The 18,180-nt window shown below is 39.6% G+C and overlaps 1 protein-coding gene across 3 annotated transcripts in view; it reads left to right on the top strand.

The window, feature by feature from the left end:
• Positions 1–7,416: 7,416 nt before the first annotated feature.
• Positions 7,417–18,180, top strand: part of LOC113061477 (zinc finger protein 423-like) — a 144,853-nt gene continuing 134,089 nt past the window's right edge. For 2 of the 3 annotated variants that reach the window (XM_026230614.1, XM_026230612.1), the window contains exon 1: positions 7,417–8,350. In XM_026230614.1, coding sequence (XP_026086399.1) covers positions 8,311–8,350 — 40 coding nt within the window. In that variant the 5' untranslated portion in view covers positions 7,417–8,310. The remainder of the gene's footprint in view (positions 8,351–18,180) is intronic. The other variant, XM_026230613.1, reaches the window with a different exon arrangement.

The raw sequence follows: 18,180 nt of genomic DNA, 5'->3' as shown, positions 1-18,180 counted from the left end.
AGAAGGGCCCAACATTTCTCAATAGGGTTTGAGTCATGTGAAGAATGGGGCCCATGTCATTAGTTTTTTCATCTTTAAGGCTTTTACTGGCCAGCCACACAGTGGAGTACTTTAATGCATGTAATGGAGCATTGTCTTGCATAAAAATCTAAGTCTTCTTAAAAGATGCAGACTTTTTCCTATACCACTGCTTGAAGAAAGTGTCTTCTTATAATTGGCAGTAGGTCTGAGAGTTTATTTTGAGTCCATTTTCAACCCGAAAAGGTCCAACCAGCTCATTTTTAAATAATACCTGCCCATACCAGTACCCCACCTCCACCTTGCTGGTGTCTGAGTCGAAGTGGAGATCTGTGTCCGTTACGGATCCAACCACGGGCCCATCCATCTGGTCCATCAAGAGTCACTCTCATCTCATCAGTCCTCAAAACCTTTGAAAAATCTGTCTTCGGCCCATTCTTGACGTTGCAATTTAAGTGTCTTGTTCAGAGGTGGTCGGGTTTCAGCCTTTCTTAACTTGACCATGTCTCTGAGAACTGAACACCTCATACTTCTTGACACTCCAAGTAGGTTGCAGTTGGGGAATATGGCAGCACTGGAGGATAATGTATTCCTGGTAGCTTCATGTTTGATTCTTCTCAAATCTTTGGTGGTTAATTTGTGTCTTTTCTTCTAGACACGTTTCTTGTGACCCTGTTGACTATTTGCTAAAAAACATTTGATGGTTCTGTGATCACGCCACAATATCTTAGATATATTACAAGAGTGCTGCATCCCTGTGAAAGACTTTTTTAAAATTTTTTATACAGTTTTTGACTTTTCAGATTCAGTTAAATCTCTTTTTTGGCCCATTTTTTCCTGAGAAGAATCTGCCTAATAATTATGCACACCTTGATATAGGGTGTTGATTTCCTTAGGCCACACCCTCCCTCGTTACACAAATACACATCAACTGATATGCATTAATTCCAATAACCATTCAAGTTTATATAGCTTGGACTTGGAAATTATGGATAAAATGATGATATTTTTTATGTAAACTCCAATCTAAAAAATTATGTCTAGCTGAAAAGATAAGTGAGTTTTTAATGATTATAAAGACAGTTTGCAAATGTGTTGAATTTATACAGCAGTTCAATAAACAAGAAATTCATATTAAGTAACTTACATTTTAGGAATATTGTCTGATTTTGCTCTATTTCATCAATGAAAATAGTTTAAACCACTGCACATCACAAGTGGTGTTTTATGAATGAATCTACACTTTTGAACAAATTTAGTGAGACCTGATTCAATCACCCATTCACAAGGACCTTCACCTGCTCATATCTCAATGAATCAACAGTTTGAAGGAATGGATTGAATGAATGAGTCATTGACAAGACTTGCTGCCACCTACTATGCCTTTTACTTTCACTTTTTAAAGTATTATTTCAGTATTTAATTCAAAGCATTCATGCCACTTCTGAGCCTCTTAATTTATTGTTCAATTAATTGTTTGTTTAAAAAAACAAAAACAACAACAAAAAAAATAAATAAATATAAATGTATTAATAAAAAGATGACACATTTAAGAGAAAGAATTCCAGTGCAAAGATGCCCATGCAAATCTCATTGAGTCAAATAGTGCCTCATAATATGAAGGTAATTTTTTGTCATTGATCGGAAGTTGCTTCTATAATTTTCTACCTTTTATGAAACACAAGGGCTCATTAAAAATATTTACATTTTAACCCCCCACCCCCCCACCCCCTAGCCCTTCCAAGCTAGAGGTAAACTATGGAAGTTCATTTCTGCCACATTCAAAAATATTTTAAATGGTATATCATAATTATGAGATAAAAAACTAAAATCACATTGAATCCTGGCTGTTTATATCACAACTAACTTCTTATAATCTCGATTCTGATAACTACGACATTATTCAAATTTAATAAAGAATGATTTTTATATATAGGCCTATTTATTTTTAAATGTATAGGAAATCGGTTTACATAGTCAACATAAATGGACAGAGGAAAATACATTATTTTTTCTGGAAATATATAAGGTCATCTTATTTTTTTACATTCTTCTTTAGTTTCTTAAAGAAAAAGTAAATTCCAAAAATGAAATTTACGTGGAATTTAAATGTTAGTCAGAGAGTCTGTTACCATTTACCTTACTAAATGGAAAAAAATATTTCCTTATCTTCGCCTAAGGCAAGACAGACAGGCTTGAAACATGAGCGTGTGTAAATGATGACGATTTACATTTCTAGGTGAGCTGTCCTGTTAAATAAGGGGAGATTCTTAATATTACAATTAAATATAAATGTATAAAATTTTGCGTTATTGCAATATGTATGACTATTTTATCACCACAGAGGCAGAAAAAAAGCAGTAATAATCGACGAAACACGACGCTATCTGAGTGTAAGCTAATTTTAACCGCTAGATGGCGCTGTAGACCTACGTAACATACGCTTAACGTAGCAGTTCGGTGTTTTATTTGTGGTCGTGTTTATCAAACCTCAAAATATCCATTGCATTTCTATTACATACATCATCTTCTCACATGAGATTTGGTTATACTTTATTTGAATATTTCATTTGAAAAAGAGAAACACTGAAATGCAGCATTTAATACGATTTAAAAACAGAATGAACCCAAATTGTTTTCGTTCTCTGGAACACATTACTAGAGTGAATGAATGTATTTTCCCTCAGTAATAGTAAATATCATTTTCTCATTAAAAATAAACCATTGGGAGATACACCGAAGGCTTGCAGAATGTTGCTACTTTTGAAATTTAATAATAATAGGAATCTGTATTTGTGCAGCGTTCGCTGACGCACATCCTCCAAATTGAGCGAGAGAATATTGCTTTCAGACGACATAATTTTTGAGGACAAATATAGATGAACGTAGACTACAAACCAAATATAGAAACAATACTAGATATTTTAAGGACAAAAATCGTGTTAAAAAAAGTAAATGCTGCTCTTATTTTATTTGGTATATTTTAATATCACACGTTTTATAGTCACTTTTCAAAGCAACTCTCACAAAATATATGGACTGATTCTTGTCCTCAAAAGTCTCCTTCAAATACTTTTTCAAAGGTTTCACACAAATGTTTCTTAGGCCTCGCGTGAGAACAAAACTAGTTCTGGATGGACCTCTGTGTGTACACAGTAAATACACTGCATGTTAATCCTAATGGCACACACTGTCAGCAGATGCATGTCTTTAGTAGGGCATGTTTTACAGCTGTTCGTCTCTCCACTTTCTGATCACAGACACTCGACCGCAGCTGTGAAGTATCCATCACGTCTCAAAGTAATGGAGGCCGGTTCTGCTTCATTTCACCAGCTGGGAGGTGTTGATTGGGCCTTTTTTGGTTAAGTGAGCAAAAAACGACTCCACTAAAGCCGATAAATGCAGTAGTCGATGGAAGGATTACCAGTCAAACGGAGTGAAACCAGCTTTCGCCGTCACAGAAGGGAAGACATGCCTCATTTGTGTCCCAAGATATGCGATTCAGTTACTGTTACAATTCCTCAATCACACAAAATCACCCCCCCCCCCCCACCGAGACAGAACACTTGCCATTCCCGCACAACTGGATATCAATCAAAATGTATCACTATGAATATTCTTGGCATTATTGTGTTAGAATTCACAGATACCCAGGTCGTTTCTAAACACGATGTGCTTCTTTGTTAGGACAGCACCACACTGAGCTCCTGTGTGCTGCTGTGAGTGAGATCTTCATTAGAAACCTTGAGCCCTTCACCAGGATCTGTGCCAGGTACTGGGTCTAACAGCCAAACATGTTGATAATTAAACCCCTGTAATCGAGAGGTGTTATCACAACAATTAACAGCAAAATTGTGAGGGTATGAGCGAATAACTCAGAACGTGTGACTTTGTTCGCATTTCCTCCCCTTTTCAATTTGACGGAAAGGTTTTGCATTCACTCTAATTATTTAAGAGCCAAATTAGCTGTGCATTTTTGTTTTGAGTGTATATTTTGTGCAGTATTTTTCTACCAGACCATCTAGGGAGGGAATTGATGTGGGGGGAAACGTACAAAAACATAATTTCTCTTCCCGTCTTTTTTTCCTGATAGCACATTTGTCTCTCTCCTACTTTCCCTAATTCTCCAGACGTGTTCCAGCCGTTCTCTCCCCCCCCCCCTCCCTCCCCAAAGTTGGCTTCCTCTGCCCTCGTTCCTAGGCATCAGCTGAAGACCCAGCAAGGCCCCCATACACAATGAGCTTTAATTGGGTTAAGTTTGTCCGCCACAGATAACATTTCTCTTTCTGTGGAGAATAAAACAAATTGCTGGCACTAATGGCACTGTTTAATGTATCTCTTTTTATTATGGATGGAGGAAATTAGGAGGAGACTCCCAACAGAGAGCCGATGTCGTGGGAGTGAGTGCATTGTTGCAGCTCATCAGAAAAGCGTTTTTTTGCTGGAGCGCCGGCCTCCTCGCTGCTGTTGCTCATTTCTCTCTCTCTCGCTAAGCCCTTTCATGTGCCCTTTTGAAAACACGGCTGTGTACCTAAGAATTGGAGCGTTAAGGTGTATAGCCTGTGTGATCTGACGCGATCGTGCCCCACGTTTGGCGCCATGTGTTCCGAACCTGTTCTCTGTCCGCTGTTTTTTATGCTTTAATGCCCTAAGTCCATAAAGCTGGTGTTTCTTTGTGTAAGTCTGGGGCAAGAGCCAGGGAAACGGGGGCTGGAGGGGGGCTTGTTATTGAGGTTTTGGCACAAGACGTGTTAAGCCTAAAAGCCTGAAATTTGTTCTGCATTGCTTTCGTTTCTGAAGAAGGTCCCCATTTTTCAAGTCAGACGTCTCACTGCAGCAAGCTGAAGGGATGCGAGGACAGATGCACACCCTGGCATTTAACACGCCAACACCTGAGAGTGTTTGGAAGACAATCAGCAGTAAAAATGTAACGTTCAATCTGGATTTATATGGTGGCTAATCAGGACTGATGAAGTAGAGGGTACATTAAAGTGCAGCCGAGCGGTCAGCCCCAATCTGCGTTCCTGCTCTCCACCTCTCCCTCGTGTGCACTCGGCATCAGCACGGCTGTCTGGGTCTGGGGTCACTGTAACGAACAAAACGTGCTGTTTTAAGCGCCGTGCTGTCCTTACATGGACAATTAGTGCTGTACAGCGGCATATTTTAGCAATCCTATATTTTGCTGATGTGCACGTTGAGACAATTAAAAGCTTCCGGCAATGCTTTCCTGACATTTTTTGCTTTCATAATAGATTTTATCAGGTCAGGTCACCGTAGCTCAGTCCCGAAAGTAAAACCCGAATCGAAGGAAGCTAATAAAACTGCTAATTTTTCTTGGCCCTGCTTCAGATCCATTAGCTTGAAACGCATTTGTATTTTTAACCTCCTTGTACGGATTGACAGAAATGACACCGTAAGCGTGTGCCTCTCCTGCACTTTGTAAACGAGACAAAAGAGTGTTGGCTTTGCAGTATTTAAATCAGTTATGTCTAATTATTTCATACAAAAATAGCCTATCTAGGGCAAAGCCAATGAGATGTAACATTGTCTGTGGAGGGGGGACCTGGAGGAGTTGGCGTTAGTTCAGCTGAACAGAACAGAACAGAGAGAATACGCTGTAGGCAACATAAATATAACATGAACTCTCCAGGCTTGTGACAGTACAATGGGGGAGTGTTTAAAGGGTGCTTTCTGGGGCCGCACTGTCCAATGGATGATAGTCGCATAAGAATAGCAGCATACCTAGGTACGGCGAGAGAGGAGATGGATGAGCGAAAGGACAAAACGCTGTTGAGTTATTGCTAAATTTTGAATAATGAATAATGTTAGGGCATCAATCTACCACTGTCCCTGCTGCGTGAAGGAAAATACCAGCCAATACTGACACCATTTGAATTCAGTTAGCAGTGAAATCAAGTGTTGCAAATGCCATCCTCCTTATAATATCCAATGAGGGATTTTCTTCCTCTTCTAAGCATTCAATATTTTTCAAATCGCATGCAGTCATCCAAGCTCAAAAAATGATTTGCCACTCATTAAAATAGTCCTTAAATAGCATCGGCGTCTATTCCAAACAGGACCACCGCATTTGCGGTTCACACCTCTTTTTCTCCAGCGTCTTAATTAATTTCATCCACATGTCTTGTAAGTCTTATTCTGAACTGTTCATTGTGGCACAAGAAAAATGCAAATCCGTAAAAAGATGACAGAGGGTGTAACCGCTTGCTATGTGATTTCACAATGCCACTCTTTCAAACCATTCATGTCTTGGCTGTCCTTGACCCTTAAGGAGCTTGTAATGTGGGCTATTTTCCTCCTTTGAATTTATCCGAGAAAAAGGGACCACTGCGGTGAGCATTCGCCCCTTCGTGCCAGCGGCCTCTCTCTCTGGGACACCAAAAGCACATTTAAAAGCGGTCTCCAGGCGTGCGCTCAGACGAGACAAGAGGGGCCCCGGTCCTCCACAGGGGGTCAATTTTAAAGGCCGCTCCGTGGCTCTGCGGGGTGCCCAGCTCAATCTGCAGGACATCCCGCTGACCAAGACAGGGTGCCCACCATGTTATCCATGACAACGGCCAAGCAGCTCTGGTGCGCTGCGTGTGATTTTGACCATTTCTTAGGTTGATTTTTGCACAAATTATCCTCTTTCGGCGACAGCTTTTCGGCAGCACAAGCAGACAGCCAGACAGATGCTGTTGGGACTGAAAACATAGTCAAAAAGGCCTAGTCCTGCCAAAAAGAACACAACAAGAATCCTAGAAAAAGGGTTAAAAGTTAATTAAAACATCCCATAATACAAATGAAAATAAAACAACGCATCTTAAAATATCAAACATTATTCAATGCAGATCTTTTAAAAAATATAATGCATGCATTTAATGTTGCAAAGGATAAACACAAATACAAATCTGATGCGTTTACTCACCCTGTTGTTGTTTCAAACATTTAAGACTTTCTTTTTCTCAGTCACCATTCACTTTCATTGTATGGGGAAAAAAGATAGTGTGTGAGGCTGTCAGACTTTATCATACAGCCTAACATCTACTTTTGTGCTCAGCAGAAGAAAGAAAGTCAAACGGTTTTGGAACAACGAGAGGGTAAGTAAAAGATGACACCGTTTTTATTTTTTGCCTGAGCTGAACTACCCCTTTAAATCCTAAATCGTATCCGTTTAAACGCAGATAAACGTATTGCAAAGACGACGCAGAAATGATAAATGTTCAGAACAAACCCCCCCTAAATAGTCAAAATGTCATCTTGTCCAATCGACAGTTAAACGCTGGAGTGAACCCGAGACGATGGCACCAATACAAGGAGCGCAAAAAGGCTAATCCAGTCCGTCTTTTTTCTTGCACGCTGCAGAGTTTCCTCGAAGCTCCGTGTTTTGGCCCCGATCCGTGCTCCAAGTTAAGCTGTAGTTTCCATGGCTGACCATGGTTTGGTGCTGTTGGCTCTCTCTGTCTGCTCAACCCAGGCTGTGCGGAGCTCCCTGCGGGATCAGAGCGCTCCCCCGCCGGGACCCTACTCTCACATCCTCCTGCTGGGACACGGCTACATTTCCAGCCAAGCCTGGCTTTATTATGTGTGTCTGCGCTGCAGCCCCGCCAGCAGTCGGATCGGGAGGCGGAGGGAAGACCAGAGTCAGGACAAAGAAAAAGGGAGAGAGAGGCTAGCGACTAGAAATATTTACGGCTTTTAGGACGATAAACAACAACAAGAAGAAAAATACCCTCCGGTGAAAATGCTGCTTAAAATGCCATCGAGAGTGGGACCTTCGGAAAAATAACAGCGAAGGAGGGCGGTTCGGCGGGATCATAACGTAAAGAGACAGTTGCGACAACTGCAAAAAGGAGGAAAAACATTGCGAATCAATCCCGAAACACCGTCGAAGTGGGTTTACCACATTATCGGCAAGTATTGGCACCTCTCGCTACTGATCAGGTGTAATTTGGGCACGCTCCGCTTCTTGAAACTCTGAGCGCGCGTGCCCGCTCCACCGTCAGCGTCTGCCGCTACGGAGGAACAAAAGAGCGTTCGCTTCTCGAGCACGGGGAAAACCGCAAGTTATTCGTTAAATCTACAGGTTTGAGGAGTTAAATCATTGGAATATCAGTTTCCATTGCCGTACTCTCTCTTCCTTTGAACGCTTCTGGACTAGCGAGACTGAAGTTGCCGCATTGCAACAGGCAAAGTGAAGAAATCTCCCAAGTATCAGCGCGTGACCTGTCAATATTTCTCGGGAGAGGACAAGATACCCGTTAAAGAAAGTAAAATATTGTTGTTAACACGGAGATGTCTAGACGCAAGCAGGCCAAACCGCGCTCCGTTAAAGGTAAGCGTTTTATGTTGGTACATGATAGGGAACAACTCACATGACCAATGACATTTCGTGGCTAAAACTTGCGGGGATTGTGAAATTCATCGATTTAATGTGTTTGCTCTCAATAGTGTCATTATGTTCAGAGGCTTTAAAGAAGGTTTTTGGCATTAAAAGATAATTAAGAAATGAAAAGCTTTCCTTTTGATGCCAGGTGCCCTGGTGTCTTGTGATTGGCTGTACAAGTTATCTCTAAAGTGCTCTCCTAGAAATAGTGCTCAAGTTTAATTTAGGTTATTTATTAATATTATTATCAGTAGTATTTTAAATTATAATTTAAACACAGTTTTATTAAATTATATTTTGTTTTTAGAATTAAACATCAGTTTGTAGTCAATAATCATTATGTAATATTTTATGAAATTCAATTAAATATATATTTTTAAGTAGGCCTATGTTTAATTTTTTTTAAACTTTTTTTTTATATATATTAACAATACTGCTACTAATCATACAATAGACCTTTAAAACAGGTATATTTCTATTTTATCCTCTTTGTGGAAATCCTAAATAATCTTAAATGTAGTTTAGAAACCCCCCTCTCAGTCTGTAGTAGTACTGTGAATGGAATTTAACTCTCTATAGCTCTCAGTTTGGTGTTTTTTTTTTCTTTTTTTAAATAAACCTCTGCTTTTTTTTATGACTCAAATGTATTCCCGGTTGTGACTTTGACATGGCAGAATCAGTCACACACAGTCTCATCTCATTCACACCCCTCCTACAAGACCCAACACTCCCAGGCAGGTGAATTTAGGAGCAATAAGGCCTGCTGCTATTTTGTCTTGTCCATCAGCAATATGTGGCAGATATTGTGCTGCCGGTCGAGATATCACTTGGCACCCTCACCCCAATAGAAACCAGATGGGCTTTCGGGTGGCCATGTGGCCCATATTAGTACCCCCTCCCCCAAATAATAACCTTTTTTTTTTTTTTTTTATCAACGGCCGCAATCTGCAGAGGTTCATCAAGAGAGAAAAAATGGTTGTACGTTTACATAGAGTGTAAATGGATAATATTCAAGGTTGTTGAACTGAAAATACGTGTTAAGAATCACTTATTGTGAGGGATATTTAACATTGACCGAGCCTGCTGAGTGCAGATCAATCTTGAACAATGTTGTTGAGTTGTTTAGGAGAGAGACCGCAATCCTTTCGACCCTGCAATCAATATTTTAATATTTTTTTATTTTGACCAGCTTTTTTTTTCTTTTCGTATGCACAAAGTAATTGCGAAATATTATTATATTTAAATATGCATCACCCCCCCCACCCAATCATTAACTAATAATGTTTTTTGTTGTTCTGTTTTTTTTTTCCAAGGCATTTTAAAATCAATGTTTTGTTCTATTGCAACAAATACTATTTCAGTTTTCTATTGAGTATGCATTGGCCTGCTTCAGCGCAGAGGTTTGGGGGTAAACAGTGATTGTATTGACTCAGTGATGCACGTCAATCAGAGGCCAATTAAATATGTAACCAAGGCTCACTCTGTCCCTATCTCAGTCCAGCACCTTTAGCTTTGATTGCTATGCTCGGAGATTAGAAGGGCACCAACAATATGTCTGAGTGTGGTATGCACAAAATCATTCATGTTTTTTTCTGTCCCGGTGTCTAGTGTATTGGCTCGCTCTTCCAGAGGTTAAGCTTGTTTGTCATTCATTTCTGCTTTGGTATCTTCAAATCTGCAGGTGTTATGGCTGTAGAAAACATATGCAGGCACACAGAGAGAGAAAGAGGAGGGGGGGGGGGGTTCTTCAAAAAAACGTTGCCCATTGTCATGTTAGACGGGGATTATTTTCCAGTAAAGGAAGTCATGCTCTCACATCACATTACATAAAAAAACTGATTGCCAGTGTTACTCGCGCACGCAAAAGCGAGAGAGAGATTATTTTGAGAGGAAAGAGACAGCAAGTGTTCGTCAGAGGGGGAGAAGGAGCTGCGCTTATCAAAATATTATTTCTCTCAATTAATCCCTTTTTAATGTGTGTCTATGCACTGAGCGCTTGGCTGTGGCATTCCTGTTTCATATCTCCACCGTCCCCATGAGTGTTTCATGCATTATGTAGCGATGATTATTACTTAATTACACATTAATAAATCCCCTTCATTTGCAGGACATTAAGAGGGGGATGAATGCACATGACAGGAGGGGAGACAGTGAGGGCACTTATTTCCATTTTTCTTTTTTTTTCTTTTTTTTTTTTACTGTTGTTTACAGTCAGTCAAATCAAATTGGACCTTTTATTCTAAGGAGGGGAGAAGACATAAGAGTAATGGTTGTCTGCAGCTTGCTGAGAATGAAATCTACTGGCATTATTCCACCTCTGCCCACTGACACTGAAGTCTTTTTGGGTATGTGGTTATGTGGATGAGTTTGTTCCTGGTTCACATGTTGAAATGTCTTTCAGGAAGGCATTCAGCTCTTCCTGCAGAATATGTATCCTTTAGCAAGGGTTTCGATAGGGAATTGGGTAATTACTCGCTGTTTTGAATGTAAATTTTCAGACGTGCATTTCAACAACTGAGGGACTGAGGGATGGAAGGGATTTTCATACACTGATACACAACATCGAGTTAAATTTTCTATTAATTTTGTAGTTTTATTATGTGAGATTCAAAGTTGTGGATTTTCCCATCTTTAAAGAACACTACAGGGATTTTCTATTGTGTGATTTCAGTGATATTAGTTGAAACTCTCATCCTTACACATTTTTTTTTCTGGGGGAGCTGTGCCACATGCTAGAGGATAAGAAAAGAGGCAATGAAGCTGTAATGTGTTGTTGTGTTGATATTTTTTTTGGTGTGTGGTTATGTAGCGGACGGTACAGATCTAATTTCTGTCACCATCTGGTTTTAAAATGAAATGGCTTTTTTATTGTCACCTAGACTTTTGGCAACAGCGCAGAAGTTTCATTGGTCAGTGGGCTGTTGTAAAATGTTGAAGTGAGTTACCATAGTGATGCAGGGCCACAAATGAAGAGATCAGGGAACAAGAATCCCCAGCGCTCTTATGCATCTGCATTTGTGTTTTTCATTTTGTGCTTTGATTGGTGTGCTGTTTCCAATAATTTTGTGCACATAATCACTATATTGCATCTGTTGCACATTTTCAAATGATGGTTCGTTGAGAATAATTGATTATATTTATTTTCTGTCAATATTTCCATTCACTTTTCTGTTGTAGTCCCAGAAACTATTTTTTTGGAATATTTTCCTAATTATGTGTTTAACTTATAGTGATTTTGGATTAAACAATTTTTTTTTAAGCATTTAAAAAAAAAAAAAATGACAATAATAATCTGAAATTGAGAAAGCATTTGTTTCAGTTCTAGACTTGTTTATGTGAAGATAAAGAGTGTAGTATTTGTTGTGTGTGTGTGTGTTGACTGTTAGAGGGTGTGATTTTGAGGTAATGGGAGATGAACCACAAAATTGATTTTTATGCTCTTGCTTTTTTTTTGTTTTCATTGACTTCACAGCATGAACAATTAGTTAAACAACTCTAAAAGTATTTAATCAGAACCAGGAAAAAAAAATGTAATTGCGCACAGTTTGACAGCAGCTGAGGTCTTTTTTAATGGCTTTCTTTGGGTGTTGATGTGACTTGTATCATGATATTAAGAGGCACGCTTTTCTTTCGCTCTTTAACTTTCTTTTCAAGTCAAATAGTTACACCTTGCCGTATCTCAAAGCAGTGACCCCTATTGGTGTGGAGATCATGGAGTAATTCATATGGTCTGTGATGGGAGGAAAAGGCGGGTGGGTTTGGATGTGGGTTTCTCCCCAGTGGGCAGTGTGTCTGCCAATGACAACTCCTTATCAGCAGCCTGCCTGCTAGTTTTGTGGGGAAGAATCTGTCTTAATGTAAGAGCTCATTCGTAGGCTCTGCCATTGTACCGGCTTAGCCATACGCTTTATCAGAAGGCCTGGGCTCAGTGGCCCGGAACCGGCGCTCGCTGCGGACCCGCTCCATGCCACGCTTCACTTCTAAAGAGAAAGCGTCGCTCTGACGCCTGCTGTTATTAATTCTGTTTGTGTGTTTGGCATTCCCTGCGCCCCCCTCTTCTTTCCCCACCAAGCCTGCCAGCCTAGGCTCCCCTGTCAGGCCTTCCCGGTGGATCACAGCCGTTCTAAGATGCCGCGCTCTGGAACCCGGATTGGGCTGCTGCAGAGGGCAGATTAAAACGTGCTGGAACAACGCACAGAGAAAGAGTCTCTCAAAGCTGCTCGTACCCATGTAGATTAAACATGGCAGCCATTTTCACCTAGTCCGCAGAGAACATCGGAGACTTTTGTCTAGAAAGCACGTTGTGGTACATCCTGAAAGTATACTTTTACGTTTAGAAAATTAAGTTTGGTGACCTAGAATAGGAATTTGAGTAACGTTTCATATCGTAAGACTGTCGATGTTATGAGGTGGGAGTGGGTTACTACTGTAAAAAAAGTTGGGGTCAGTAAGATTCTTTTTTTTTTTTTAAAGGAATTTATACTTTTATTCAGTAAGGACGCATTCAAATAAAAAATGTCAGTAAAGACATTTGTAATGTTATACAAAATGTTATGTTGTTCATTTTATACTTCCTAGCACTCAGACAATCCTGAAAAAAATCATCCACAGAAATATTAAGTAACTAAATAAATGTTTTTAATATTGATGATGATAATAAGAATGTTTCTTGAGCAGCATAATAGAATTTATAAATTATAAATCACTGGCTCTGAAGACTGGAATAATGGCTGCTGAAAATTCAGCTCTGCCATTTACAGGAATACATTACATTTTCAAACATATTAAAATATTATTCTCTTGTGAAAATATCATTTTTTCCCCTGTATTTTTGTTATAAAATGTATCTAGGTTGAACAAAATATACTTTACTGACCCCAAACATTTGAACAGTGTTTAACATTCAAAGTTAGAAGTGTTTGTCTGTGTGTAATTGACTTTTCCTGATATTCAAAGATGCATTAATGCTCTTTCTCTACTCCTCTCTGGGTGGCTGCTCTACGACCCTGCCCCGTCTCGCTGGGCTGTACATTAAACATAAGGAAAGGGGGCAATTAGGCCCACTCTCTACACCTGGCTGATGCATATATTTATTGGCCTGTCTCCCTGCTGGACAGGCTACAGGCCTTGGTCTGAGCTTTTTGGGGGTGGTGATTGAAGGGCTGCAGAGGTCATTAATGAGGAGTGCTGGTGCTGGTTTGACCCCTGCTGTGCCCCCCAGAGTCTCTGACCCCTCACCAGGTCATCTGGTCTCCCATGGCAGAGCGCTTAGGGAGCCATCTTAGACCAGTGAAGGACTGGTATAGCTGGAGGTGAAATGTTTCTGTGTGTGAGAGCATGTACCCACGCACTGAGAAATCTCTTGAACGCTTGTGGCTCTCTCCAGAGCTGAACCTATCGATTTCACAAGGCCTAGAAAAGTTTTCTAGCAGCAAGAACAAAACCGCTAAAACAAAGATACACTTACAGAGTTGAGCAGCCTTGCCCTTTCAAACACAGATGGAGTTTGACTCTGCAAAGCGAAACTTTTGAGTAATTTGCAGAGTTCATCCAGAGGCAGAATGTCTGGCTGTACCTTGCGTTAGATCTTCTAGACAATTACGTTGGCGAATAAAGAGGCGTAATTGATTTGGCAGAAAGATAAAAGACAGCTGTGACCCTTCACTGATCAATTAAAGCAACTAGTTTAAAAAATACAGACATGGCTAATGATAGAAAAGCGGTGCTTGTCATTCTGCTGTTTCGTCATGGACAGATTATGTGTGTGAACCACGGGTCTCTGTGTTGGGTTAGTGATGCCTTGATAAATTGATTTTAAGGCGTGAAACTTCTTTGCTTTATCCTGAGGCTAGTCTGGAACCTAGCATAAAGCCTTTTTGGCTTAGACAGAATTAGCCCCTCATTGTAAAAGACACTTGGTTCTGCAAGCCCGTCTGACTCCACAGAAAGATGAGCCCTTGATCCTAGAGTCAGACATGTTTTACCTTATTTTTCTTCATTTAATTCCCTGTCAAACAGCAAGTCCCCCCGCAAAGTCAGGGATAACAACCCGTGCAAACAGCGGGGCTATGCTGAAGAAACAATTAAAGTCGCTCTTCGTTCAAGAGGGCTTACACACATATACACTCACAAAGGGAGAATAAAGGGGAGGGGAGACAAGAAAAAAGTCATTTACAATACAGTTGTTCTTCTACAGTGTGTTCATTTGTTGGTTAAAAGTCAGGTTTTTCCATTGTGTGCAGTTCACTTAGCATGTGTGTTTATTTGGAGGGCTGATCCTGTATTCAAGAAGTTCCCAGAGGAACTGAATGAGGCAAAGAGTGATTATTACGCTGTCCTCTCTGACTTCTCTCTGTTCACCTCATCTCACCTCACTTCTCATCCTGTTGCCTGACTTTACAAGCTCAAGGTTATAAAAATTAATAATAAATAAATTGACATTGCATTGTTTATATAAAAAAAATAAACTTAAAATTTTTTTTTATTATATGGTGGAAGTCATATTTGATTATAATTTTTTTTCTGGGTTAAGAAAATCATGTTAAAACTGAGTGTTGAGTGAGTCATGCAAGTAAATGAAAGTCCAGTGGGTTTGCACCATGCAGGTAAATTGTGTTTTCAAGCTAACACTTTATACACTGTATTTTAAATCTGCATTGCGTGAGACTAAAAATGGGGTTGGGGAATATGGTACAGCAATTAACAGTATACATTTAAACTGACACTTCATGTCAAAAAAGACTGATAAGAAAGTGGAGAAAATGGGATGATTTAGACTTAAACCTATGTCCCTGTGTACACAATGGCTCTTATGTGTCACATGCACGTGCGTCACCCAATGCAAATTCAGATCCACCAGTCTGCCAGCGAAACACACGACGGATCTGCATTTCAGTGTGGCTGACGTGTGTATGTTTGTATTAGAGCACTGCCAGAGAGATAGTATTCACTCCAAACTGTGTCAAAACACTTGCCATATTCAAACCAAATAAGTTAACCTTATGTTATATCTCGTCGGCTTAGTCCCCAGGTAAAGCTCTCCATGCTACAGCCACAGCGTGTATTTAAACATCCATCTGCTGGCACTCAGATGCGCGAGCACGCTGTGGGCTGTTCTGGTAGGTGTGTATCAGTGTTGTTGTGGTTGAACATGATTGGGAAGAGAGTCTCTTTCAGCTACTGCAAAAAAATAAAATAAAATAAAAAAAATAATAATCCAGGGCCAAGAGAAGTGCACAGAAATTATTAACCATCCACACACTCGCACTCCCAAATCTTCTTTATTCTCTCTTTCCTGCTCTGCTTCTCTTGCCTAATAAATGCTTCATGTCACCATCAAACAGGGCCCGACTTGCTCCAGGAGAGGCAGGAAGGGAGCAGAAAGAAAGAGAATTGGATATCGCGGGGCGGGGGGGGTTGTGTACTGTGGGGCCTTAGTGTTGATGGATGGATGGGTGGATGGACAGATGTTAAAAATGTAAAGTTTTGACCGGTTCTGTAGTGATGGACAGGGGACCAGGCTGCCCAATTCTCTTTTTTCTATCTGGATCCAGCTCGATCATTAAACTCAGACAAAACTTGATATCAGAGGTTTTGCACCACACTACCTTGAGGCATAGTGTAAAACACAACACTTTACACATTGGTTCTGCAGTAATCAGACCATAATTGGTCGGAACACTATAGTCTAAGTATGTTGCGCTTATTAAGTGTTATTTTATGGCTTCTTTTATTAACAGCGACAGTGCATTATGTAATCACAATTGATGCGTAAAAGGTTAAAAACGGTTGTTGACTTCCATAGTATTTTTTTTTTTTCAATATTATGGAAGTCAGTGGCTGATGTCAGCTGTTTGGTTACCAGCATTTTTCTAAATATCTTCTTTTGTGTTCATTAAAGGAAAAAAAATCATACAGGTTTGGAAAAACATTAGTGAGTAAATGCTGACAGAATATTAATTTTTGGATCAACTATAATTTATTAACTAGAAAATGCAAAAGAACACTAACTTTTTGTAGGAAATTAATATGATTAATTCTCTACTTCATTAATGTTTTTAATTATGTGTTTAAATGTATATCTTCTATTTATGTCATTTAAATAAATGATTTAATTTAATTTAATGTTTTAGAATGCAAATCATTTCAATCTATTTATTTGGTGAGATAAGACACTCTGTCAAAAGTAATGTAACTTTATTTTTAAAAGTATTGTTCACTAGCACGCTTGTGTGTATTTATCTATGTTATGAGTTCTTTAAAAATTCTCATACTGGAAAGGAAGACCCTTGAGGTCAAGGACTGAGCATTATCCCCCCAAACACTTTCCTTCTATATCTTGTGGTCATGTCCTATAATAAGGGTCGCTGTAAGTGTGGGTAGAGTTCATTTAATAAGAACCCCTCCCACAAAATCCCCATACACAAACAAACATGTGCTGGCACGGTCTCTGGTGGGCTAAACAAACAGTAGCAGGGTCTCAGAAGGAGCGTGATTGCAGAGTTAATCTGTCCTCTAGTGATGCAGGCCGGCCACAAAGCTCCTTCAGAGAGGGACACATTGTACTGCCTAATCAAGTCTGTATCAAACTAAATAATGCTGTAGCGTGAAATTGGAAGCCGAAGTCAAAAAGCACTCCCAAGCCTGTACTACAGGATAAGGCAATTAAGACTCTCTCTCTCTTTTTTCTCTCTCTGGTTCTTCCTGTCTCCTGAGCAGTCGGGCTGTACTCTTATGTCTTTGTGTGTAACAGTCCTGTTCTCTTTCTTCCTCCTGTTCGGATGATGGTATTGTTGGTGGTGCACTGGGACCATCTATTTCTGGAGGGTCCCAAAGGCGGTGTGATCCAGGGAGGCCGTCCTCCTCCTAGGTCAGGGGCATTCGGCACGGGGCCCTCCACCTGCCAGAGGGTGTAAAGCAGGCATTTTGGTCGTTTTGTCTCCTTGAGTACTCTACAGATAAATCAATGGAGTACTTTGGGATCTGCGCTGTTGTGCATTGTTTGTCTGTGAGCAAATGCGTCTGAATGTTATGCCTTTTTTGTTTTTAGTCACAAGGCATGTCAAGTTGAAAGTGCTGCTTTAAAAAACAACACCACAAAAATATTTTAGTAAAAATGCATCACAAGACCCTTGTATTCTGTTCCATTAAGTTGCTCTCCGTCTAGATATCTACAAAGTGCTCTGTGGGAAAACATCCTAATTCTTGAAGTTTTGCGATGCAGCCATTGTGTACAGCTATTTTCTTAAAAGGCCATATTTTCCAATTTAAATTTGAGGAAGGCCAAAGATCTATGTAAATATTTCAATCTTTGTAATTGCACTTTATTCACCCCAAAATGGAAATGGTCATAATTTAAAAAACTGCATGACTTTATTTTGTGGATATTTTGAATGTTTTGTTTTTTTGTCCATACAGTGAGAGTCTATGGGATGGATTTTTTTTCTCCTCCTTTCAAAATGTCTTCTTTTTGTGTTTCACATATAAGGTTAGAAAAAGACATTATTTTCCTATTTGGGTGAGCAACTTTTTATTTTTGGCATGAAAAAAATATTTTGAGATTTTAAAGGCAACTCTTATGAGCTCTTGTGAGGAATTATAAAATCTGCTTAAGCCCAAATATTTGACAGAGCCAACCCAAACAAAACTGATTTAATTATGTTCAGGATCGAGAATGCTGACTTTTTACATGTTTAAAACATACATTGTGCACATGAACCTGCAACTGTTGTTATTCATTTATTTTATTTATTTATTTTTATTTTCATAAATGGAACCGA

Source organism: Carassius auratus, chromosome 43 (assembly GCF_003368295.1).
Source record: "Carassius auratus strain Wakin chromosome 43, ASM336829v1, whole genome shotgun sequence".
Taxonomy (NCBI): domain Eukaryota; kingdom Metazoa; phylum Chordata; class Actinopteri; order Cypriniformes; family Cyprinidae; genus Carassius; species Carassius auratus.
The sequence above is the reverse complement of the archived record's forward strand: the minus strand, read 5'-3'. Positions and strand labels throughout refer to the sequence as shown.